This window comes from Bubalus kerabau, chromosome 22 (assembly GCF_029407905.1).
Source record: "Bubalus kerabau isolate K-KA32 ecotype Philippines breed swamp buffalo chromosome 22, PCC_UOA_SB_1v2, whole genome shotgun sequence".
In the NCBI taxonomy this organism is placed as follows: domain Eukaryota; kingdom Metazoa; phylum Chordata; class Mammalia; order Artiodactyla; family Bovidae; genus Bubalus; species Bubalus kerabau.
The window spans coordinates 29,930,541-29,956,380 of record NC_073645.1 but is presented as its reverse complement, the minus strand read 5'-3'; the positions used below and the strand labels follow the sequence as shown (position 1 = coordinate 29,956,380).

The 25,840-nt window shown below is 39.0% G+C and overlaps 1 protein-coding gene across 5 annotated transcripts in view; it reads left to right on the top strand.

Annotated features, from left to right (window-relative positions):
- SORCS1 (sortilin related VPS10 domain containing receptor 1) overlaps positions 1-25,840 on the top strand; it is a 579,121-nt gene that overhangs the window by 396,389 nt on the left and 156,892 nt on the right. For all 5 annotated transcript variants that reach the window (XM_055560720.1, XM_055560719.1, XM_055560721.1 and 2 more), the window contains one exon: positions 239-312. In XM_055560720.1, coding sequence (XP_055416695.1) covers positions 239-312 — 74 coding nt within the window. The remainder of the gene's footprint in view (positions 1-238; positions 313-25,840) is intronic.

Sequence of the window (25,840 nt, the reverse complement as noted above, 5' to 3'; positions counted from 1 at the left end):
AAATCACTTAATCTTTGTGAGCTTCAGTTTGCTCAACTATAAAATGGAAATATCAATGTCTTGCAGGATCTATATGGAGAATAGAGATGATACATGGGGCACTCATCTGGCAAAGGAAGGGTGATTAATAAATGGAAGAGGTTATTATTATTATCATTATCATTAATCCAGTGAATCATGTTTTATGCATTCAGTGTACCATGACGTCCTGGTGCTGAATATTTTGTCTTCTCTACAGTTATACAGCTCTGCTGAATTTGGAAGAAGGTGGCAGCTTATCCAGGAAGCGGTTGTTCCAAACAGATTCTACTGGTAAGTCTCACTCTGTTTACTAGCAAATGGAGATATCACCTGGGAAAATGAGCGTTGGAATCTTCCCACCCAGAGCTCTCACATGAAGTCTGTTCTTATTGGGATATACCCACATTCTGTAGGGCAGAAGGGGACATTGGAGTGGTAAACATGGCAAGGGATTGTTAAAGCAGTATCATAAATTACTTTTAAAAAATGAGATCAATGGCAGCAAGAGCGATGAAAATGTTGTTTTGTTATATTTTGATGAAACTTTAAGACAGACACTTTAAAACATTTTAATAGTGATTTTTTATTACTAAAAGCATTATACACATATATAATACATGTTCAAATTAAAGACTTTCAGTGTAAATAACTAGATCTTAATTAGTCTAAAAGCAGATCATCTTCCGATTCCTGATTTCGACTCTTTTAAGTATTCTTTTCATCATATGGTATGCAACCAATGTTTCCAGTTTCTCACTTCTCCTTCCATAAACATTCTATGAATACCTAAGCATGTGCAAATACAAAACATTCTAGTTAATGTTGATATTACTTATCAATCTCTTTTGAATTTACAGCCTAAACCATATAAAAGATGCGATTCTGTCTTACCCTAATTTATCTAACCTGCCTATGGAATAGACATCTAGGTTACTTAAAGATTTCTGCTGGTATTAACAGTGGTCTGTGGAACTAGCTCAAACAAGAGTTTAAATATCCTTTGTTCACATCATTGAGAATTACTGAGGCAATGACTTAGAAGCCAGTGAGCTTCCTGCAACCAGGACAGTGAAAGTTGCCTCCCTTTTATTCCTCTTAAAATCACACTATCTTTCATCAGCCTTGCAACTTCCATGTACCTAATAGCTTCCTTCACCACTCCAATTCTCTCACTTCAAAGAGGAATGCATTTTTATTTTTCTCATTCTCAAACACAGCCCTAAGACTCCTGTGGGAGGTGAAAGCCAGAGAACAGATAAATCTCTTAACACTAGTGAAACTGCCTGAAAAAGTGAAAGACAAGTCATTTGCAAACAAACTAGCTCAAAGATAACACAAAGAGACTTCTATACGGAAAGATACCTTTTCTCCCATCACAGAGACGTTGTTAACTAAATAGGGTTTCTGTTGCATAGAACTCACCCACCTCTTCACTGCTGCTTCCACTCAAGAATGACTGAAGCTTTGTTTTTGGCATCTAAATTGGCTTCTCCCTTCTCTGGGAAAACAGATCTAACTGTCACTGAATCTCCCTTTTCTGATTAGCATTTCTTCTTTTCCTCACTTATTCATTTTGTTTCTTATTCACGAGACACTTTGTATCTCCATGTGCATCTCCTTATAAATTATAAAGTCACTTTTTTGGAAAGAGGGTCCATGTGCTTTGTTTATTTTCATTTCCTCCTTTATATTGGGTGTTATATGTTCATAGAATAAATAAATAATAATATGCACGGAATAAATAAAGACTAAAATAAATCAATGTGGTTCCCCTAAGTTAACCTGGAAATGGAGTCAATGCTTCACCAATGAGAAAGCATGAGAGACTGATCTTTAAGTCCTGCTTCCAAGTAACTGAAAACATTTGCACATGGACCAAGCAGTGGAAGGTAAAAACTTCATGAAAGTCTGGAGAGAAGTTTGTTCCAACTGACAGAAACAAAGAAAAACACTGATCAAAAAAAAAAAAAAAGAAAGTGAGATGAGAGAATTTCCCATGTCAAGTGGTACATGGTACACAGTATTTTCCAGCTCACTGAGGGCTAATTTACACACATTTTGGGGATGAAAAACAATTCCATCATTGCTTTGGCTGGTAGTAATTGAAAACCCATTATTTCTTCTTGGAATGGGGATCTTCCATTGGTGACCAAATGTTATTATATAAATATTGTTATACAAATTTTATTTATTATACAAATATTATACCAAGTCCTTGTAATACATGTCATATCATTATCTTTATAAAAACATATATAAATTCTAATTAATCTGCCTGCTGAGTGAAATAAATGATACCCCTCCTCTGCCTTTGGGAATAGAGACCTCTTCTCCATTCAAGCTCTGACATTGTGATAGGCATTATTCAAACTTAAGCAATGTAATCCTCAGAGCAATTTTATGAAGTAAGCCTTGCATTATCATCCCTAACAGAAAAGGGATCTTTGGCATGGAGATGTTAAATAATTTAGCCAAGGTCACTCAGCCAGAAAGCAGCAAAGCCAGGATTAAGATTCAGGCAGAATGGCTTCAGAGCCCATAAGCTACTGAATCAATGGGCTCTGCCACTTCTTGGAACTTTTCTGGGCTGGAGCTATGAACTCTGGAAATCTGGCCTGTTTTAGGCAGATGAGTAGAAAACCCAAGGCTCTCTTGGCCACCATGCCTGTGTGTGTATCCCTCCAACTGGGCTTGGAAAGTGGGCCCTCTGGACTTTCCAGAGAAAGCATGAGACCGTGTAAATTGCACAGTGCACATGACTGTTGATGAAATATATTGGTCTCTGGCCACATGGTCTGTATTTTCTGACTCTGAGGATCTTCCTACGGCTGGCAGAAAGGTGTCAATCGAAGCAATATTTGTTAGACTCTTGGAAATCAGTTTTTATTATTATTATTATTATATAAGAACTATTGTGCTATCTAGGACTATTCAGTAAGCTTAATTGAAAGAAGCTCTCTTTAATCATTTCTGCTTAAAGCCTGGCTGTGGGAGTGTAGAGGGGACTGAGGAGAACTTTTATAGTGCTGAACTTATATGTGACCCTGGATAATAACATAGCATTTCCCATGGAGAAAAATGAAGATGAATTCATATCTTTTCCTCATCACCTAGTGCACTTAAGGCATATCTTTATTTTTGGTGGCAATAGTACTCCTACCCCTGGAAGTAGTCAGTGGTAATTGCAAAGCAGTTTTGGAATGTAAGAACTTATCCTTATGTTTATGGTGATCATACAGACATACATATGAACTTTCTTCTGAGGAGTTTAAATTGCTTCCAAAATTGATTTGCATGTTTAGGGCATCTTATAAAATGTATCTTAGCACAATACTGCCTTAAATAGAATAGGTGTATTTTTATTCAACTAACTGTTATAACAATCTTGTTCTTTACTACATCAGAAATCAATTATGCTGGGAGGCAGTACAGCTGGGAATTTAAGGGGCTAGAGATACTGAGGTATGAGTTCTAGCTTTGCTGTTTACTAAGTAAGGAGTCATGAGTAAGTTTAGTTCTGTGTGCCTCTTTTTTTTTCCCCTCTGTAAAGTGAAGATAATTAATGCCTACTTAGTTAAATGAGATGTTTCTTGTGAATTGGTTATATGCCTGATACCTAAGAACTGTATTGAGTCCCTGCTGGCTTACAGTAATATTAACTGATTTTTTACATCTCTTAGTTTTGTTTTTCCCCCAAGTTGGCTTCATTCTCAAGTTAGATTTCACCATTTATTATAGCAATGATGGACATCATCAAATTTAGTCTTACAGTCTGACAGTTTGGAAACTCCATCAAACCAGTCTGCCTCTTTCCTCACATTTCCAGGGATTGAATCCAAGTAGTCTGGCTTGGATCAGAGTTACATAAGATGGTTCATTACTAATGTAGGTCAGACACATATCTTTTCTGGGAATTGAAATAGGAGGTGGTATAGAGTCTCAGTCAAACTATAGCTCAAGGATGGAGGAGAGAAGATTCCTAAAAAGGAAGAAAAAAAGATTCTGTTATCATAAAATAAAAAGATAGATTTTCATTAGGGAGAAGATAAGATGGGAGAGCTAGGTGTCAGTAAGATAATGTTCCAGAATAGGGATATGTAATTGCTAAGTAACTACAGTCGTCCAGGTACGTGATTTTGTTGTTATTCAGTTGTTAAGTCATGTCCAGCTCTTTGTAACCCCATGGACTGCAGCATGCCAAACTTCCCTGTCCTTCACTATCTTCTAGAGTTTTCTCTGATTCATGTCCATTGAGTTGGTGATGCTATCTAACCATTTCCTCCTCTGCTGCCCTCTTCTTTTGTCTTCAGTCTTTCTCAGCATCAGGGTCTTTGCCAATGAGTCATCTTGCATCAGGTGACCAGAGTATTGGAGCTTCAGCATCAATTTTTCCAATGAATATTCGTGGTTGATTTTCTTTAGGATTGAGTGGTTTGATCTCCTTTCAGTCCAAGGGACTCCCAAGAGTCTTCTGCAGTACTACAATTTGAAGGCATCAGTTCTTCTGCACTCAGCCTTTTTTATGGTCCAACTCTCAAAACCATACATGACTGCTGGAAAAATCATAGTTTTGACTATATGGACCTTTGTTGGCAAATCAATGTCTCTGCTTTTTAATACACTCTCTATTTCAAGGAGCAAACATCTTTTAATTTTCATGGCTGTAGTCACCATCTGCAGTAATTTTGGAGCCCAGGAAAATAAAATCTATCATTGCTTCCACTTTTTCCCATCTATTTGCCATAAAGTGATGGGACTGGATGCCATGATCTTAGCTTTTTGAATGTTGAGTTTTAAGCCAGCTTTTTTACTCTCCTCTTTCACCCTCATCAAGAGTCTCTTTAGTTCCTTTTCATTTTCTGCCATTAGAGTGGTATCATCTGTATCTCTGAGGTTGTTGATATTTCTCCTGACAGTCTTGTTTCCAGCTTTTGATTCATCCAGCCAGACATTTCATATGATGTATTCTCTTATAAGTTAAATAAACAGGGTCACAATACACAGCCTTGTCGTACTCCTTTCCCAATTTTGAACCCAATCCATTGTTTCATGTAAGGTTCTAACTGTTGCTTCTTGACCTGCATACAGGTTTCTCAGGAGACAGGTAAGGTAGTCTGGTATTCCCATCTCTTTAAGAATTTTCCACAGTTCATTGTGATCCACATAGTCAGAGGCTTTAACATAGTTAATGAAAAAGTGAAAGTTGCTTAGTCGTGTCCGACTCTTTGTGACCCCATGCAGTGTACAGTCCATGGAATTTTCCAGGCTGGAATACTGGAGTGGGTAGCCTTTCCCTTCTCCAGGGGATCTTCCCAACACAGGGATCAAACCCAGATTTCCCACATTACAGGCTTTACCAGCTGAGCCACAAGGGAAGCCCAGTGAAGCAGAAGTAGATGTTTTTATGGAATTCCCTTGCTTTCTCTGCTAATTTGATCTCTGGTTCCTCTGTCTTTTCTTTCTTTTTTTAAAAAAATTAATTTATATATTTTAATTGGAGAATACCTGCTTTAGAATACTGTGATGGGTTTTGCTATACATCAACATGAATCAGCCATAGGTATACATGTGTCCCCCCAGTCCTGAGCCCCCCGCCCCCTTCCCACCCCACACCTCCTGGTGTCACAGAGCACCGGCCCTGGGAGCCCTGCCTCACGCGTTGAACTTGCACTGGTTGTACTAGGTCTTACCTCTGGAAGGTCTCAACTCACATACTGCTGTAGCCTAGCTTGAAGGCACATAAGTCACACCATTTGATCCTCACAACAAGATTGTGGGGTAGGGATTTTTATTCCCTTGTTGATGAAATAGAAAAGTGATATAGTTTATGCAACATAATATGTAGTATACCAAGTTTTGAAACTTGGTCTATCTAGATCCATGACTCTTGCTTGCAACAGTAAAGATCAGCCCAAAATTCAAGCGTTATGTGTGTGCTCAGTCATTTCATTTGTGTCTGATTCTTTGTGAACCCCTTGTATCCCTCCAGAATAATTGTTAGTTTAACAGTTCAATGGGACTTCCCTGGTGGTTCAGACGGTAAAGACTCTGCCTGTAACACAGACAACACAGGTTCGATCCCTGGGTGGGGAAGATCCCCTGGAGAAGGAAATGGCTACTCACTCCATTATTCTTCCTTGGAGAATCCCATGGACAGAGGAGCCTGGAGGGCTACAGTCCATGGGGTCCCAGAGTCGGACACAACTGAATGACTAGCACACAAACACACACTTTCTAACAGTTTAATAGATAAAAACCAAGGTATTGCATTTAATACTGAAGAAGACTGCGGAAAGGAGAATCAGTGGTACCCACATGCCTTGCATAAGTGAAGCTTATGTCAGAAACCAAGTTTACTATTTAAGAAGTTGATGAATATGGTTTGTTGGAATATGATTCAAATTTAGGATAAAGGAATGGAAGGTAGTTTTCATTATAAACCACTCAGCAATCTATTGGGCTTCCCTGTTAGTAAATTGGTAAAGAATCTGCCTGCAATGCAGGAGATCTGGGTTCGATCCCTAAGTCAGGAAGATGCCCTGGAGAAGGAAATGACAACCCACTCCAGTGTTCTTATCTGGAGAATCCCGTAGACAGAGGAGCCTGGCAGGCTACAGTCCATGGGGTCACAAGAGTCAGACACAACTTAGTGACTGAACCACTACTGCAATCTATTATCTGTGCAAAAGACAAGGCAGTCTTAGAGCTGTTTCACTGAATTTAAATAGGCTTAAGCATACCACCTTATTCAAGCAACATATTGATTATGTTGTTCTGACATACAGGGGGCTGGCTGGAAACAGAGACAGTTAAATGGCGGATTACATATTTTTTTTTGTAACTAATTCACACATGAAAATTAAGAGTCGGCTTGACAGTAAACCTTCTGTTATTCTAGAATGCCATCCTTGTTTCAGTGATGTCCCTCAGGGGGTGTATGCCAGCTGTATTGTAGCAGAGGGATCCAGGAATATTTCTGGCTCCATTTTCAGTGTGTTTGAGCAAGTTTATACATTCTCATTTGTCCCTATGGTTCAATGTCAGTCAGTATCAATGACTTCCCATCCCACGTCTTTGGCAACAAGTCTCATTTCTTGAGCACTTACTGTATGCCAACCTCTGTGCTGAGTGCTTTGCATATGTTGTTTTAAACAATCCCCAGAACAATGATGTGAAGTAATTTATTGATCAAAACTTCTTCAAAATATGTAATAGAAAAAGGAAACCTGTTTTAAGGAGGAAAAAAAAGCAATATTGGCTCATGGATCTGAAAAATAAGGTCTAACTTTTTCTAACTCTACCTGATGCAGGGGCTCATTGCAATCATCAGTTTTCTCTTTCTATTTATTTTTGTTTGCTTGCTTCCAAAGGCATTCAATTTTTATTGGCATATGATTGGTTTACAGTGTTGTGCAAGTTTTAGGTGTACGGCAAAGTGATTCAGTTACACATGAGGTCATCAGCTCCTACCCAGGGTCCTTTCATCTAACCTCAGGCATAAGAGGCATATCCATAAACTTTCATTAATATATCTGGCTACCATCAGAAAACACTCCAGGACTTAAAGTAGTTTTCCTCTCTGATTCTGACTCATATCACTCCTACTCATCATCTAGTCTTTGTTGAATATTGCTGCCAAGCCTATTTCAGCATTTTATTTTGCCTTGTTTGACAGTTTGTTTTATATTCACCAGGTTACCATGTCACCATGACCCTACCTCTTCCTCCTTCAGATGTGCTGGCATTCAATCCAGCATCTCTAAGACCTCTAAGCCACTCTCACAAAAGGGACTTGAACGGGATAAGGCATGAGATAACTAACTCTTTTCTCTTTCCTCAGATGGATTTAATGGATTCAATAATAAAAGAACTCTCTCTACTTTTCCTTTCCCAGGTTTTGCAAATTGAAAATAGGGTAAAATCTAATGCTGTTACAAAAAAACCCCCCACACTTATATATACACATATATATGTATATGAAGTGAAACTCTATGTTATCAAAATAACTAGGAGATATAATATGATTTTTATAACATTAGATTAGATAGAGTTACGGCTATTTTTTAAAGATGCTCTGCTGTAGTCTCCACTCAGATCTGTGAAGCCAGTCATTTTCTGCAGAGAATAACACCATCACTCGCTTTCAGTTTTATGTGGGGCAGTAGTGTGACATCCCACCGTTCAAAATCAGCTTTTTCTATAGGCTTTCATATTTCTGTATTCCCTGTATCCTAGCCTTAGCACCTTAGAGTCGTATTCAACTCCGCCGTTGTACTCACCTCCTCTTAAATCTTTGGGTTTCCAAGTCCCACAGGTTCTACCTCCAGGAAGTTTTACCTGCCAGCTGCTCTTCCATTCTCCCTAACATTATACTGACTCAGCACCACCTTCCTTCCCACTAGGAACAGTAAAAAAGCCTCTCCATCCATCTCCTCCTATCATACTACTGCCTCAGGAACCGTGTACGCATTTCCCTGGTCAAGTATTTGTCTTATTTCGCATGGCTTTAAGCATACCATTAAGAAGAATAAGAATGTAACCTGGTTCTTACAAACCTGAGCTCCAATATACATTTTTCTGACCCTTCTGCCATGCTCCCCATTCTGTGTGCCAAAATCTTAAAGGCTAAGTAAGTAATTCTAAGCACTGTTTAGTCTATGTACCAATCTATACCTCTTATGTCTATGGTTTTAAACATATTCCTACCTGGGGATAAACTGTCCTTTTGTTTGTTTGTTTTTGCAGTGATTCATTTTTAATACCTACTATGTGTCAGGATATTTTTTCTAAATATAAAGAATGTGAGGGTCTTTGTCATTATTAGGATCACACTATTGGACTGTTATGTCCTTTGACTGATGACCGCCTCTACTATGTAGCCTTCTTTGGTTCTGGCTTCTTACTTTTTGAGGCAGGAAGAATCTCTTCCTTTGAACTTAAATGTGATCATGTCACAAATAAAATGTAATGTATCACAGTGTTGGTCGTGTAACAGGCCTGTTTGTAGGATTAGTAGAAACAACACAGTAGTAATAGTCACTCAGTTGTGTCCAACTCTTTTGCAGCCCCATGGACTGTAGCTCACTCAGCTTCTCTGACCATGGAATTCTCCAGGCAGAAATGCTGGAGTGCGTATCTACTCCCTTCTCCAGGGGATCTTCCCAACCCAGGGATCGAAACTGGATCTCCTGCATTGCAGGCGGGTTCTTTACCGTCTGAACCAACAGGGAAGCCCTACAGCCATCATAGGCAGCTTCTAATCTGAGCTTCACTATCTACTACCTGGGTGATCCTGAAAAACTGCTTCACCTGCCAGAGCTTACTTTCCTTCTTCCATATCTTATTTTGAGAATCAAAAATAGCATATTATGTTATTATTAAGTAACTTAGCGCTTAGTATGTTCTTTGTATCTATCTTTTTGTTTCATTTGTTTCTCTTGCTAAAAAATAAGTTCCTTAAGGACCAACACTGTCTTGAACATATTTCTATCTTGTGTGCAAAAATAGATGGATATCATAAATTTTAGTGTGCACACACGCATACATACCACACACACATACACACACAAAGGCACACAAGGTAGTGAAATTCTCGACTATACGTATACCTATATATGTACAAACATAAACCTTTAGATTGAAACACATCTTGAATGGGCGTTATTTATCAGGAACTCATAATAGATAACCTGTTTTTCCTTCCAGTCTGAAAAGGCTAGATTTCTAAGCCATTGAAGCCATCAAAGTATATATTGAAGGAGAGAGAAGGGGAATTCTGGATTAGTAAAAGGAACACTTTTCTATGCAGTAGGTTATTTATTAATTCAACAGGCTATCTTAAGGAGTCATGAGATCCATGTTAGCAGAGAAATTTAAGCAAAAACAAAGTGGCTGCCTCCTAGACTGCTCTCACAGAGAGCTTTGCCAAAGAGTGTTGAGAGATCCTCTACATACTTCAGAATATGGAATTCAGAAGAAGAAACCCTTCTTTCTTTGGAGTATGGACTTAATTCTCTCTTCTTTTGTACTCCTCATCGTCCCAGGTAGTCTCTTCTGTTCTGAGCCTCTGAAATGAGCCATGTGTGTGGCTTGGGTAAGAGCAGAGAGAAGTAGCAGAAAATCATGCCCAAGATCACATACCAGGAGCTGCAGTGGGGCATTTCTGGTACCTGTACTAGGCATGCTGGATAAGAGGATTTTCATTATCCTTGAGAGGGTTGCTGTTTAATCTTTTTTTTCCTGTTAATGAGCTCCACTTCAGTGCTATTTCCCTATCCACTTGCACCTTCCTCCACTTCTTAATCTCTTCCTATGATTAGCAGGTTTTCCCTACAAATTAAGTTAAATTTCCCCTGCTACACTCTGAGCCCATCACTTTTCTCATGACCTTCATTCACTAATGGCCATCATTGATTCCTGTCCTCCTTATCTTGATGACTTCTTGTCTCCAAGGACTGCAGCTCCTCCATCACTGAGCAGCTGAGAGTCAGTCATTTCTCTAGATTCCCTTTGAGAACTCTTATGATGGCAGAGTACAAGAGATGGCAGTGAAAGGCTGAAAGAAAGGGTAACAATCCTCATAATTATGACTTCCTAATTTAGACTGATTTAAAAAAAACAACTGACTAAGCTCTGGTGATTAGGCCTCACTTAGTCTTCAAGTTCAAGAGCCTCTGGATGTGTCCAGTGTCTCCATATGTAGTTTCTATTGCTCAGTCACTGTCCACCTTTGTATGTTCTCTTTTGTCAGTGAGAGGTGGTGTTTGGTGTTTCAGAGTAAGGGCTCTGGAGTCAGGATGCTTTTGTTAGAATTTTGTTAGAATCCTATTATCAAGGGTGTCACAATGAGCTGTTTAACTTCTTTAAGCCTTGTCATCCTCATCTGTATAATGGTTATCGGAATAATGGCCTCCTCATATATTTGTTGTCAGGATTAAAATGAGATTCGATGTTAAAGTCTAAACACATGATGCATGATGAATAAATATTAACTATTATTTAAAAGAGGAATAGAGACAAGTTGGGTATTAATGAGTTTCTGAAATGTGGCCATCTCATTTTGATATTCAGTTTAATCCTTTATGGTTTCAATGGGCATTTTTAATGTGTGTGTGTGTTTTACATTTTTGTTGTGCCAGAATTTGAAACAATGGATAGAAAAGCAGCTTATAATTTTGTGGCTTCTCGAATATTTGAAAACTCTTATTTATCCAGTTCATTTAATTTACATCAGTTGAGTCATTTTCAGAACTAACACCTGTCCGTGAAGATAGAGGATACAGCCCCTGCCCCCCGGGGGGCCTTCAGCTGATGGGGTGGGGTTGTGAAGGGAAGACCCTACAGACATCTGTGGAAGGATATTGCCCTTGCATAGCTGCCCCTCTGTGAGTGGCAGCCAAGCATCTGACTTGGAACCCAAGGTCACGAGGCTGTCAGTCTGAAAAAAAAAAAAAGCTGGGCATGTAACTGGAAAGGGAAGAGCAAGGGCAAGCAAGATAGAACCTACCGGTCCTTCTGCACTACCTCCCATCACTCTAGCCAAAAGGACCTTCAGAGTAAAGTGGCCACTGCTTCTCTCCTGCATTGCTAATCTCACACATGTTTCCTTTCAGTCGGTTCTAACTAGAAGCCATACAGAGGCTCTGGAAAATATACTTGCAGCTTTGCCAAGTTGATCCAGTGCAAAATCACCACAGTATACCCATTGAAAATGTGGCTCCTGTTCACATCATTAACCATATGTAACTTCCAAATGAAAAGAGCAACATTACACCTCTGTCTAGCATGAGAGGACACCCCCCTTCCTGTAACTTAAAACATGATAAATATCTTCCTAAAAGTATAAAAAAGCTATTGCCCATGTCATAGTGTCTGTCTTTGGGTGATATTCCTTCTCTAGTGAACCATAGTTCCCCATTCTTTATTCTGTAGTTAAAAACTGACATATAATGTAAGCCACTGATAATATATTTCATGTTGAAACAGAGAAATGGGAGAGAGAAAAAAGGATTCACAAACACACATGCACAAAGATATTCACATTAAATTAGATGAGGGTGGGTCTCTAGGGCATGGTTCCTAACAAAAGGAATTTATCTGTTAATAGGCCAATGGTGACAAGAAATTTCAGTAGAAATCCTACCGAAAAGTTAGGATAGTGAAGTACCCAGAACAGTCCCTAGTGTATCCATGTGACTCAAATCTAAACTTTTATGGAATGAAGATGCACCCTCATTTTGTATATCTGTCAAAATAATTCTTCTCATTAAACTTTATCATTTCAATAATTATACCTACTGATTTAAGAGATGTTAAAATAAAAAAATAAGCATTTTGGAATTGATGAAATGAATGAACAGTAAATATTTGTTGAATGAGTGAAAGATGAAAAATGGGTGTTGGAGATGGAATAACCATAGGTATTTATTTTCCAAATCAAAGTTTAGATGAGTGAGTGAGTGAAAGTCTCTCAGTCGTGTCCGACTCTTTGCAGCCCCATGGACTGTACAGTCCATGGAATTCTCCAGCCCAGAATACTGGAGTGGGTAGCTTTTCCCTTCTTCAGCGGACCTTCCTAACCCAGGGATCAAACCCAGGTCTCCTGCATTGTAGGTGGATTCTTTAACAGCTGAGCCACAAAGGAAGCACAAGATTACTGGAGTGGGTAGGGTTGTCTAAATAGAAAATTAATGAGATGTGAAATGATGAATTCTAGGCAGGAGGGTAGTCAAATGACCCAAAACCTGGCTCATTTGCCTAGGTAGGAATGAAACTCAGAATGACCTGAGGAAGATCATAAAAGCAACTGTAAGACTGGAGACTCCTTGCAGATGACTAGCCCTGATATGTATATGCATCAGAATCTCAGGATTCTTCGAAAACTTAAGGCTCATAGCATCTTGTTTCTGATTCGCAGGAATCCCTTCTATAAAATTTTAAGTTAAGTGGCTGAAAACAGCCTTTTGTATTGAGAATGGAACTTTGTCTATCAGGATCTATCTTTCTTTAAAAACAATAAGAGGAAATAGACTAGTCCCACCATTTTTTATTGTTGGCTCTGGCACTTAAAACATCAACACCTCTAAACAGAGTGAGCCCATAATTTAGAGAAAGCTATCAAGGTTTTCAGGGGCATGGCAAGATGTGCCCTGGGGTGGGGGGAAAAACTTGCTGCAGCATTTATGAGATTTATGGTAAAGGGTTTTACATGAGGGCTGAATTTTAAGGCAGATAAATCCCAGACGACAAATACCACCAATAATTGAATTACAAAACCATTATCATGTGCTGAACAGAGCAACTTTATGACTCTATTGTGACAAGATGAAACTTGTTAGAATATTTATGTGCCTGGGATAGCTTCTGCACCACCAATCCAGAGAACAAGCTGGCTCTTCCATGTGCCTCCTATGAGCAGTTAGCCTTCCTGAGTAATTCAGTAGCCAAGGAAAACAAGGTACTTCAGAGAGAGGGCTCTAAAACAGACATAGCCTACAACCATACATCACATCTGACCTTGAATTTTAACAGCTTCTGGGTCCAACACATTTCTGTTGTCAGCTGAAACTAGGCTCTTCCCATGGTAATCTGGCCAGTCATGCAATAAATAAAGACTCTGGCTGTCTTCATTGTTTTCTACTTCTAAACAAATGAAGAGTAAAAACATCCCAGTAATAAGAACCATTTTTTTCTGATCTTAACACGTCTTTGAAAAATCATATACCTTCATCTTTTGTGATTGTTGAAATCTATGAATCAGACTCTTGACAGTGGCAATGAAATGGTAGTTTTCCTTTTTTTATAGGATGAAGTAATGACAGGACCAATCCATTCCTCATGATGACTATGACTTAGTTAAAACAGATTACGTTCCCGTTTATAGTTTTGCTATAACTGAGCATATCCTTATGAGATTTGGGTAGTTTTCTCCAATTTTTTTTTAATTTAGAAATAATTTTAGGATTGAAGAATTGCAAAGAATAAGGGCTCTTATATACCCTTCCCTATGGCTTACACCTCATATAACCGTGTTGTGATATTCATAACTAGAAAATTAACATTGATTTAATACTATCAACTAAACTGGAGACTTTATTTGGATCTTTCCAGGTTTTCTACCAATGCCCTATTGTTTCCCCATCCAGAATCCAAATAATAATCCAACATTGCATTTACATGTCATTCCTTTTTCTGTTTCCTCAAATCTCCTGTCTTTCCTTGTCTTTGATAACCTGGACAGTTTTGAAGTATGCTAATCAGGTGTTTTGTAGAATGTTCCTCAAATTGGATTAGTCTGATATTTTCTCATGATTATAAGTTTATATATTCTTGGGAAGAATATCACAGAAATGGTGTGTGCTTCTCATGACATCACATCAAAGAGTGATACAAGTATCAATATGTATGTTTTATTACCAAAGATGGCAACCTTGATCACTTGATTGAGGTGGTATCTGCCAGGTTTGTCCATTGCTGAGTTATTATTTTCTCTGTTCCAACATCTGTTTCTTAGCAGCAAGTCCCTGAGTCCAGTTCTCACTCCAGTGAAGGAGAATCCAGCTCTAACTCCTGGCAGAAGGAGTATCAAAAACTGGATGAACATATGTTAAAATTTCCATCATCATTAAGTGTTTTGAGAGGGATACTTTGAGGCTGTGCTTTTTACTCACTAATGTTAGGATGCATCCGTCAGCCTTGCCTGCAGCATTTATGACTGTGGTATTCTAATGGAAATTTTTCACATCTGTCAGGAACAGTTGTCCCATTTGACAATTTATTTAATGTAGAGCACTATGTAATTGCTCAGCCAATGAACTGACCAAAAAAAGATAGTTAATAAGCCCAATTCTGGATTGTGTTTTTTATTCCTTCCTCACCTCAAGAATCTCTGTGCCCTGTTTCTGAGTCTGTGGTCAAATAATCCCTGTTAGGCATTAAGATGCCACCTGCTGATTCAAGGCAAGATCTCTCTGCCTAATAAAGTCCTTCTTAAAGGAAAGTTTTAAAGTCTGACTTGGGATGAAGCAGTCAGAGGCAAATGCTTTTCCCCAGTGACATATTTGCTTTACTGACTGACTGTGGAGGTGGGGACTCCCTTGGGAGTTCTGATCTCTCCCCTCTGTTCAGTTGGGCATCCCACAGCATCTTTACCCTGAGGAGGGTGACTTGGGGGTACTACATGAGTGTGCACACACATACAGGCACCTACACACACACTCGTTTACCTCTCCCTATCTCTCTTCTATCCTGGCTATGGAAAAAAATGCAGGCTTGCTGCTCCCCGAAAAAGAAAACAAACCTCAATAAAGTGTACTGACTCTGCTGTTCAAGAGTGATTTTAATTCCTAAGACAAAGAATGAAAAGAAAAGGAATATTTTTTCACGAGAAAGATCACTGGAGTGAGTCAAGATCCAGGTTAGCAGTTTCAACCTGACACTGTCTGAATGGTGTGACCTTGGATGAGATATTTCCTATCTTGAAACTTTGGTTTCTATAATTGTGACATGCAGTGTTTGGACTAGTTCATCTCTAACAGTCTTTTCATCTCTAAAGGTTTACTGTTGACAACAATGTTAGCTGTACATACTCTTTCTTTTACTCTTCACAACAGTCTTATTATTAGATAGTATTATTATCAACCTTTCTACAGATGGTACATGAAGTTATAGAGAAATCAGGTTCCACTCTGATTGTGTATCATTTTTTAGCCATGTGATCTCAGGCAAGTAAATTGCTTTCAGGGCTAACACAGCCTTTCCTTTTCTCACCATTGTTTTTCCTGAAATTGTGTTGCATGTGAAGTTTCTAGGCACACAATGTATATTCTTATCCAAGTTGTTGACAGTTGACAAACAGGACATCAGCAGTTGCACAGCTTTACAAAGCCTATGTGATATCCATCCTACACTTAACAAATGGACACGAGTCATGGGTCAACAGCATTTGACAAGAGATTTTTTTTTCTAATGTAGTTAAAGCCCCTTATAGTTCATATGTTTTTTTCTACACAACTTTCAAGAAATGGTATATTATATATAATATATACCTGATAATATATACCTGGTATCGGAGAAGGCAATGGCACCCCACTCCAGTACTTTTGCCTGGAAAATCCCATGGATGGAGGAGCCTGGTGGGCTGCCGTCCATGGGGTCGCTAAGAGTTGGACAGGGCTGAGCGACTTCACTTTCACTTTTCACTTTCATGCATTGGAGAAGGAAATGGCAACCCACTCCAGTGTTCTTGATAGAGAATCCCAGGGACGGGGGAGCCTGATGAGCTGCCATCTATGGGGTCGCACAGAGTCGGACACAACTGAAGCGATTTAGCAGCAGCAGCAGCAGCAGCATACCTGATATATATTTATAGTTATTCACTCTCTCTCTTCTATGTTGAAATCTAAACATGAAGGGCAGGGATTTTCCTCTGTTTTATTTGTTGCTAAACCATCATCAGCTAGAACTACCACTGGCGCATTATTGGCATTCAATAAATATTTGTTGAACTCATTCATTCATTAAAAATTTAATTGAGAATCCACTGTCTGCCCTCCTGGGGAGGACAGTGTTAAAGATTTAACACTTTAAATGTTAAAGATACCCCAGGAATCCTCAATCAATAGCAATGGTCTCCATGGTGAGTTACCTGTGACCCCACCCCATGGATGGACAAGATGATTCATGGAGATGTGAGAAGAAAGTATTAGAATTTCTGACTTTTTGCTTTCTTCTATTTTGATTTCTATTTTCTGTATATTTTCTAAAGTGAATATATAAATACTGTAATGCATTTGCAATTCCACCTGAGCTATCTCAAATCCTAAAAGATGATGCTGCTAAAGTGTGGCACTCAATATGTCAGCAAAATTGGAAAACTGAGCAGTGGCCACAGGACTGGAAAATGCCAGTTTTCATTTTAATCCCAAAGAAGGGCAATGCCAAAGAATGTTCAAACTACCGTACAATTGTGCTCATTTCACATGCTAGCAAGGTAATGCTCAAAATCTTTCAGGCTAGGCTTCAGCAGTATGAAAACTTCCAGATGTATAAGGTGGATTTAGAAAAGGCAGAGGAACCAAAAATCAAATTACCAACATCCATTGGATCACAGAAAAAGCAAGGAAATTCCTGAAAAAAACATTTACTTCTGCTTCACTGACTATACTAAAGTCTTTGACTATGTGAATCACAACAAACTGGAAAATTCTTAAAGAAATGGGAATACCAGACCACCTTACTTATCTCCTGAGAAATCTGGTTGCACATCAAGAAGCAGCAGTTAGAACATTATGTGGAACAACAGACCGGTTCAAAATTGGGAAAGCAGTACAACAAGGCAGAATATTGTCACCTTATTTATTTAACTTATATGCAAAATATATCATGAGAAATGCCAGGGTGGATGAATCAGACTGGAATCAAGATTGCTGGGAGAAATATCAACAACCTCAGATACACAGATGATGCTACTCTTTTGGCAGAAAGTGAGGAGGAACTAAAGAACCTCTTGATGAAGGTGAAAGAGGAGAATGAAAAAGCTTGCTTTGGACTCAACATTCAAAAAACTAAGACCATGGGATATGATCCCATCACTTCATGGCAAATAGAAGGGGAAGAAGTGTAAATAGTGACAGATTTTTTTTCTTGGGCTCCAAAATCACTGCGGATGGTGACTGCAGCCATGAAATTAAAAGGCACTTGCTCCTTGGAAGAAAGCTATGACAAACTTAGACAACATATTAAAAAGTAGAGATATCACTTTGCTGACAAAGTTTGTATAGTCAAAGCTGTGGTTTCTCCAGCAGTCATGTATGAATGTGAGAGTTGGATAATAAAGAAGGCTAAGTCCCAAAGAATTGATGCCTTTGAATTGTGGTGCTGGAGAAGACTCTCGAGAGTCCCTTGGACAGCAAGGGGATCAAACTAGTCAATCCTAAAGGAAATCAACCCTAAATTTTCATTGAAAAGACTGATGCTGAAGCTCTAGTACTTGGCCACCTGATGTGAAGAGTTGACTCAGTGGAAAAAACCCTGATGCTGGGAAAGGTTGAAGGCAAAATGAGAAGAGTGTGGCAGAGGATGAGATGGTTGGATAGCAACACTGACTCCGTGGGCATGAATCTGAGCAAACTCTGGGAGACAGTGAAAGACAGGGAAGCCTGGCCTGCTTGTGATTGCAAGCAGTCAAACACAACTTAGCCAATGAATAACAACAACAACTCGTGCATTTCCACAACTTATTACTAGTAACTCCTATATTGGGTATGTGCTCTTTTTTCTTTTCTCTTGCTTGATGTGTTCAAACAAAAATTTGGATATTTCTGCTCTTGAAATTCTCTTATGGAACATAATTTCTCTGGGTCAGACTGTCTCCAGCAGCAACATAGTCAGGTTTCCATTCCTTTACACTCATTTTCTGCCTCCTGGTCTGAAGTTCTTTGTCTGTAACAAATATGAAAATACAGGAGAATTGAAGTTCTCTCCTTTTCTTGTTTCCCATTAACACAGTCCCTTCAGTCTGAATCAGGACTTTTACACCTTCCTCCTCTCACTCTGAATTTACGATCAGCACAAATACACACCTCCTAGTATCCCTGGCATTTTTTCCTCTTATCACAACCTTAGCCTTCCAAGCACTCTTTCTTAAGATAGTATACAAGTTGTAAGTGTCCTGAAATTTGAGAAAAGTCTGTGTATCCGGCTCATGCAAATAAATACCACTTATTTCCCCCGTGTCCCTTTGTCATTTGCACACATTAATTACATCCACCTTACTCTTCCTTTCCTGACTGTAGAAATTTTCTTGTTTTTTTATTAATAGTATTGGTTTATTACTATTAATAATAATACATAAATACATCTTCCATGTCATTGTTAAATAAACTACTGATAAGTATAATCATCCCTTTGACTATTTCCCTATGATTCTAAAAATTCCAGAGGTGACTTCCATTATGAATTTTGAATGTACATTTCCAGTAGCATTTGTTTTACTTTTATATGCATTTTGACTTTGAGCTAGTCGATAGGAGATAGATAAATTGGGCATTTTCATTTAATAGACTGCAATAAAATAGAGATCTCTCTCATTAATTTTGTGTTCTGGCATGGAACAGTCTCTAAGATACATCGTTGAGTAAAATTAACAAGTTGCTAAAAATACATAGGGTATGCTACCACTATAGTTTCAAAAGATAAGAACAAACCTGCCTTAAAAATGCTGTGTGCTCTTCTTTTACCTCCGTCCCACATTCTTTGATAATTTAAAGTATTTCCCTCTGTATCTCACTGGCACTGTCATTTCCGTTTCAGGATCAGGCTCGTGATCTGGTCATGTTCCTTGGTGTCTCTCTAGACTTTCTCATTTGCATTCAGAAACAACAAAAACAAAGATGGGGAGGCACCATAAAAGTGGGGAAATAAGAAGGAGAGAGGAAATTCAACCAATGGAGTAGGAAGTAAAGTCATTATATTAGAAGACGGGAAAGTGGGAAAGAGGAGGGAAACTGTAGAAGAATGGTTTGCCCAACCAGTTTAGAAGAACGGTTGATGTCTGCAGAGACCCGTGCTTACTTCTAAGCCCTTTCATTTCTCTTTCAACTTTCCGTTTTCTTTCTACTGAGCACTTTGTGTAACAAAACCTCACCTCCCACGACCCCCCTGAGCTTTATGTATTCCCTCATTCTGAGTCAGACATCCTATTCTTCACTTTACTCTCCTTTGTCTGTCTGTCTCTCTCCCCTGCATTTTGTTATAAATGTCATATAACTTAACAGTCAGACTTCTGATTTGGGGACTAGGAATGACAAAATGCAGACTGTAATGAGCTTAAGGGTGTTGGCCATGCTGATCCTTTGTAGCCATTATGCATTTAACAAGCTAACCAGCATTTTTATTTGTCTGCCTCTATTTATTTGTTATTTGTAGTAGCTACCATTGTTTCAGTAACTCTGGGAGTTGGTGATGGACAGGGAGGCCTGGCGCGCTGCGATTCATGGGGTCGCGAAGAGTCGGACACGACTGAGCGACTGAACTGGCTGACTGACCAGTGTTTCTGGAAAACCAGTGTAACCATGTGGAGATCAGAAAAAAGCAAACAAGCATGTTTCTCAGGCTTACAGGAGAGGTTAAAATGCCACCTTTAAGATACTTTTTATTTTTTTCTGGCTCATTTCTCCCATAAGATGAGACCTCAGGCCCAGCTGCTTTGTTTAGGAGTGAAAACTATAGCTTTAACTAGGACTTTCCTGATGGCGTTTATCTCTGAGAGCCTAACTGTAGTGTTATGTGAAGAGGAAACCTTTGACTACAGAAGAGGAGACCAGAGGGCCCAGCTGCCAGTACAGGCCAGCACTTTGCTGCTTCTCCCAGTAGTAGATGGGGCCACTTGCTTTGCTTATGGGAAGCCTGCGGCAACATGAATGCTTCTTCTAAAACAAAAAGGAGGAGGGCAGGTGTCTCTAACTCTCCAGCATCTGTCTCTCTGCACATCCCGCCCGACTCCTCCCTTGGCCATTAGCTGCAAATCTGACTCTGAATAAATAAGTGCTATCCCATCATAGTGTTTATTTTTTAATACTCGCTCCGTGGTTATCTCCATCAGTACATTTTGTGGATCCACAACATTTATTGAGTAGTATATTAAGCTGGTATAAACTCAGACAAAATGCCAGGAGAATGATAAACTAGTGACATTTTTGGATTTCTCCGTAGAAAATGTCTACAAAGGCTGCATTTAGCTGATTGTATTTCAGAAGGCTGATGTTTTGCTGCTAACTTCACAGTGCACTATATCAGAGTGAGTGTTTTATTTGCATTCTTGACTATGATAATCCTTAGGTTTTATTCCAAACTGGCTCCTAAATGTGAGCACTGGCTTAAGATACTGGAAGCATAAATGCAGGAGTCTGGCTTGATCTTTTTTGTATCAATACAGCTGAGTCTACCATGTCTAGAGGGCTTTCACCTTCCTTGGGCAGAGAGACTACACATGGATAGATGGGAACACAAGTTATTTGGAGCCATTATAAACTTATGTGCATAACTTTCTTCAGTGTCATCCTGTGGCTTTTAGGATCAAATACAAAACCTTGACATGATGTTGTTGCTGTTTAGTTGCAAAGTCATGTCCAACTCTTTGCAACCCCATTGACTGTAACCCACCAATCGCCTCTGTCCATGGGATTTCCCAGGCAAGAATACTAGAGTGGATTGCCATTTCTTTCTCCAGGGGATCTTCCCCACCCAGGGATCAAATCCATGTCTCCTGTATCAGCAGTGTGTTCTTTACCAGTGAGCCACTAAGGAAGTCCTAACATGATGTACACAGTGCCTAAATTTTTGTTTTATCTTCTGTTGATCTGCTGTGAAAACTTGGCCTTGTTTACTGTTCACATACTAGTAGACACCTCTGTGGATCAACTTCTATCTGATCTGTGGCCTTTTTACTTGATATTTATCTCTATGGAGAACGCTCTGCCACTCCCTCTAGCCATTGATCATTTCATTACATATCCATGAAAATTCAATCTATTTTACTCTTTCTTCTGCAGACATTTCTCCTGTCTTCAAATACCAACTCAACTATTAGAACTCTTGTTTAACTAGATTACTGTCTCTCCCATAGCTGTATGTAAAGCTAGGGAATCTGTAGCCCTTGTTCTTACCACATAAGAGGACATTGGAATATTTCACTAAACAAATAAGAGAATTCATTCATTCATATGGTTGATCTCTGGGCTACGGACTCTTTCATTTTGTCTGTTGATTCATGATGAGAAATCATTTCTGTTAATGAGGTACCCATGATAACCTAAGAAGCTTTTATTGCCAACATGAATTTTAATTTTCACATGAGGATTAATATCCTCCATCCATCTACACATACTTGCTGTGAGCCAGGAATCTCTTAAGTGCTTTAGATGTATATTCTAGGAAAACTTATTTTAGTCTCATTTTATCCTTAAAAAATAAAAGCATAGAGATGTTAAGTAACTGAATGCAAACATGCAGATAAACTGATAAATGCTGATATGGCTTGCTGTGTACTTCATTATTCAAAAGCAGTCGGTAAGCATTTATTGAATATCTATGTATGGCATGCATGGAACCTAGCACAGTTTGAGCTTGTCTGTCAATAAGAGCAAATGAGTCACCACTTGAAACATGGCCTAATCTGTGCTATGCAAAAGAATGTGCAAAGTTCTGGATGTCTCAGAAGGGATAACCAACTTAGTTTAAGTGGCACCCCCACTGGGGAGATAGTTTTCAACTTCATTCATGTGCAGCAGAGCCACAAACCATCAGAGTTAAGAAGGCAGAAGAAGGGTAAGAGGTTATTCCAGGCAGAGGTGCCAATATGTGCAAAGCATGCAAGAAGATATTCCTTGACTTCATTGAAATTCAGTTCCAGAAGGAAATTCATTTTCCCAATTAGACATAAAGACAATATAAAAATATACAAGATATAGCCACCTAATGTCTTTTTATGTAATTAAAGGACCCTGCACCAATATTTTTCATCTCATTTTTATAGAAAGATTCTTTCAGAGTCCAGAATTGAACAACCCAATATATTGTATATTATAGTAAATATTGATCAGTGTAAACATGTCTATATATTTCTTGAGGAAACATTCTTCTCTATGCTCTGGTAAGCACAGAGAACGTAGTGATAAAAACAGAGCACCTGCCTTTTGGGAGCTCAATGAAGTAAGAGAAGCAGTTATGCAAAGAGGTCCAGCAAATCATTATGAACCATGATGGGGATGGTACAGGGCAATCTGGAAGCATAAAGCAAAGCTGCCCAAACCTTTGTGCTTAATACCTGAAATCAGAGTTACTAACATGATTAGGTAGAGATTCTTAATGCCATTTTTGAGATCTCACTTCAAATATGAGATCATCAAGAGAATATTTTGCATTAAAATTTCTGTTTATGCTGGTTTTCTCTGACTTCTTATTTTTTAGTTTTTTTTTTTTGAGGTTTAATTGACAAATAGACTTGTGATATGCTTCATGTACACTGCTATGATTTGATACATATATACATTATGAAAGGATTTCCATAATTGAGTTAACATTAATTACCTCACATGTTTATCTTTTGTGTGTGTGATGTGTAAGAACATTTAAATTCTACTATCTTAGCAAACTGCAATTGCATAATACAGTATTCTTCATTATAGTCACCATGTTATACATTAGGTCCTTAGAGTTTATTCATCTTTTAACTGAAAGGCTGTGCATTCTTATCCTTTTCTCCCCATTCTTCCATCCCCCAAGTCCCTGGCAACCACCTGTCTTTATTGTCATCATTGTCATCAGCATCATCATTAAGCCCAACCGTTGGTCTTAAAACATACAGAAAACCATTCAATTCTACAGCTCCAACTAAAATGCATAAATGAGCTAGAAAATAATATTTTGCAGGTCATCTGCAGTGATGTGTTTCCACAAGGGTCTGGTCAATGATAGCACCATTAAAACCAGCACCTCTGTGAACATTTAACATCGTTTGGCTTCAGCTCTTGAGAACTCACCAGTGCCACAAAGGAAAAGCAACATAATTCTTTATAATCTGTGACTGCAGATCTAAGAGGCACCCTTAGGCCTCCAGGAAAAAGGACGAGCACATCAGCAAATAAAAATTGTGGTCTGACTTTAAAGTTTTATTTTGTTGCTGCAGTTTTACTGTACCTGGGAAAATCTTAGGCGGGGAAGGAAGTTGGTAGCCACGGTAGATTTTGGAGAGACAAAGGACTCTGTTTTGGCCCTGTCTCTTTTCATTAGTTAATAAGAGGAACATGTCACTTAAAACAACAGCTCCTGCCTTTAGAGATAATAAAAGATCTTAAGAGATTTTGATTTGAGGCATGAGCACATGGAAAGATGAAACTAGATACAGGATAACCATTTTGCCTCCTGTTGACACTAACCACAAGCCAAGCAGGTTGTTTAGTTTGCAGGGGAGTGCACCACTGTTTATGGGATGCCAGCATCATAGATGTTGGTCATTTCAAGGAAGAAACCTGCAGCAATTAAGGAGGGAAGTGACCAACATGTTACTACCTAGCAATAATTTGCAAAAACCAGTTACCTGCTGAGCTTTCTGGTTTGAGGGTTGTTGGGAGCTTGTCTTTATTTTTAGTGCTCATGACTGTGATCTCATCAGTAGAAGTTGATTGAACCCAATCAATGCTTCACTTTGGGCAGTGGAGTGCTACCAACCGTAGACAAGCAGTCACTACAGTGGATGACTGAAACGATGGTGAAAGTGTCCTATCTTCCCATGTTCAGATTCTAACCAGGCGAAATGACCAAGTGCATGTCCCCTGTGTCTTTGGAGGGGTGAATTATAAAACCCTTGCTGGGACCCCTGTGCCTCCTGGGAGAAGAAAAATACAGAGTTTAATTTTTCAGGCATAGGCTCTGAGTTTTAGGCCATGTGTCAATCAAAGAAAAGTTACTGACAGTGATAATAGGGCCTTAGGAGACTTCTTAAGATGAACAGAGACTAAGCAGGCTAAGCCTCAGACTCTTGGAGTTGGAAGATAAGGTCAAAAGAGAAGTGTTCTGGGGATGCCCATAGGATAGTGATTAATTTACTTCTAAGAGCTCACAGACCATCATACACTCTCCCTACCTTCCTCCCCTCTTACCTTCCCCCCCTTCCTTCCTTCAGTGTTTGAATATCTATTATGTTAGATCTCAGGCATTATTTTATTCATTTATACACATGAATATAAACTGTTTAAAGCAAAACTCCTCCATGGCTCTCAGTTTGATGTAGGGGGGTGGCTGCTTTTACACAGGGAAAGACAAAAATAACTCTAGCACACTGTTATAGGCTTTATATTTTAAAAAAGAAATGTTTGTGGTAGGAAGAGAAAAATTTTCCTGGTGTAACTGGGAACTAGGTAATGGAGGAAGTGACTTTTCAGATGTGCCTTAGAATAAGAGTCAAGGAAGACGAGGTGAACCTGGAAAACAGCCTTTCATGCTGGAAGGAAAAGTACACAGAGGCTCCCAGAGGCTAAGGAAGGGCAAGAGACACTTTCAGAAGTGGCACGTCTTCCCCTGTAGCAGGAGGGTGACCGCGGAAGCGAGATGCACCTGGGCTCCCACACTGAGACCCGAGTGTTCTCACCATTTACATTTTCTCACATGGATTTGATGGTGGAGCCGAGGGGCTCAAAGGAGGCAAGAGGAGACCAGTTTTAAGGCATGTTACCACCTTCCGCTTGGAAATGAAACAAATAAATGAAAGTTGTGCAAGTCCTGATTAAAAAAAAAAAATTATAGACAATCCCAAGTTTAATTAATCTTGTTGAATGAAAGTCTTACAAGATGCAGTACGATGGCCCATATTACTTATGTAACAGGATAATTATTTTCTATTTAATATGGCTCACTGCAAGATAAGACTAAATAATATATGCCTCCAAGGCTTTTTAAATAGACTCGTCTTTTACTTACATTTGTGGCTTCCAGCACACACCAGAAAGTGAATGCAACTGCATTTCCCCCTCAAACTGGTTCAAAAACACAGAGAATGGTCACCCTGAGCTGTTCTGTCCACTACATTTTTTGGGTCACATGGTCTGTTCATAGGCGAGTAGTAGATAGTTCTGCACATTTCAAATAAAAACATTAATTAGATCGGTTTGCTATGTAGATCACTGTTCAAGTCATCCTGCTAAAGCAGCTTGCCTGGCATCTGCCCGCTAAGTCTTGAAAGTTTAATACACTGTCAGTGAGATTGTTGCATATGACATGTGTGGGACTTATTTGCAAGTCTGAGATAATAACACACAATATC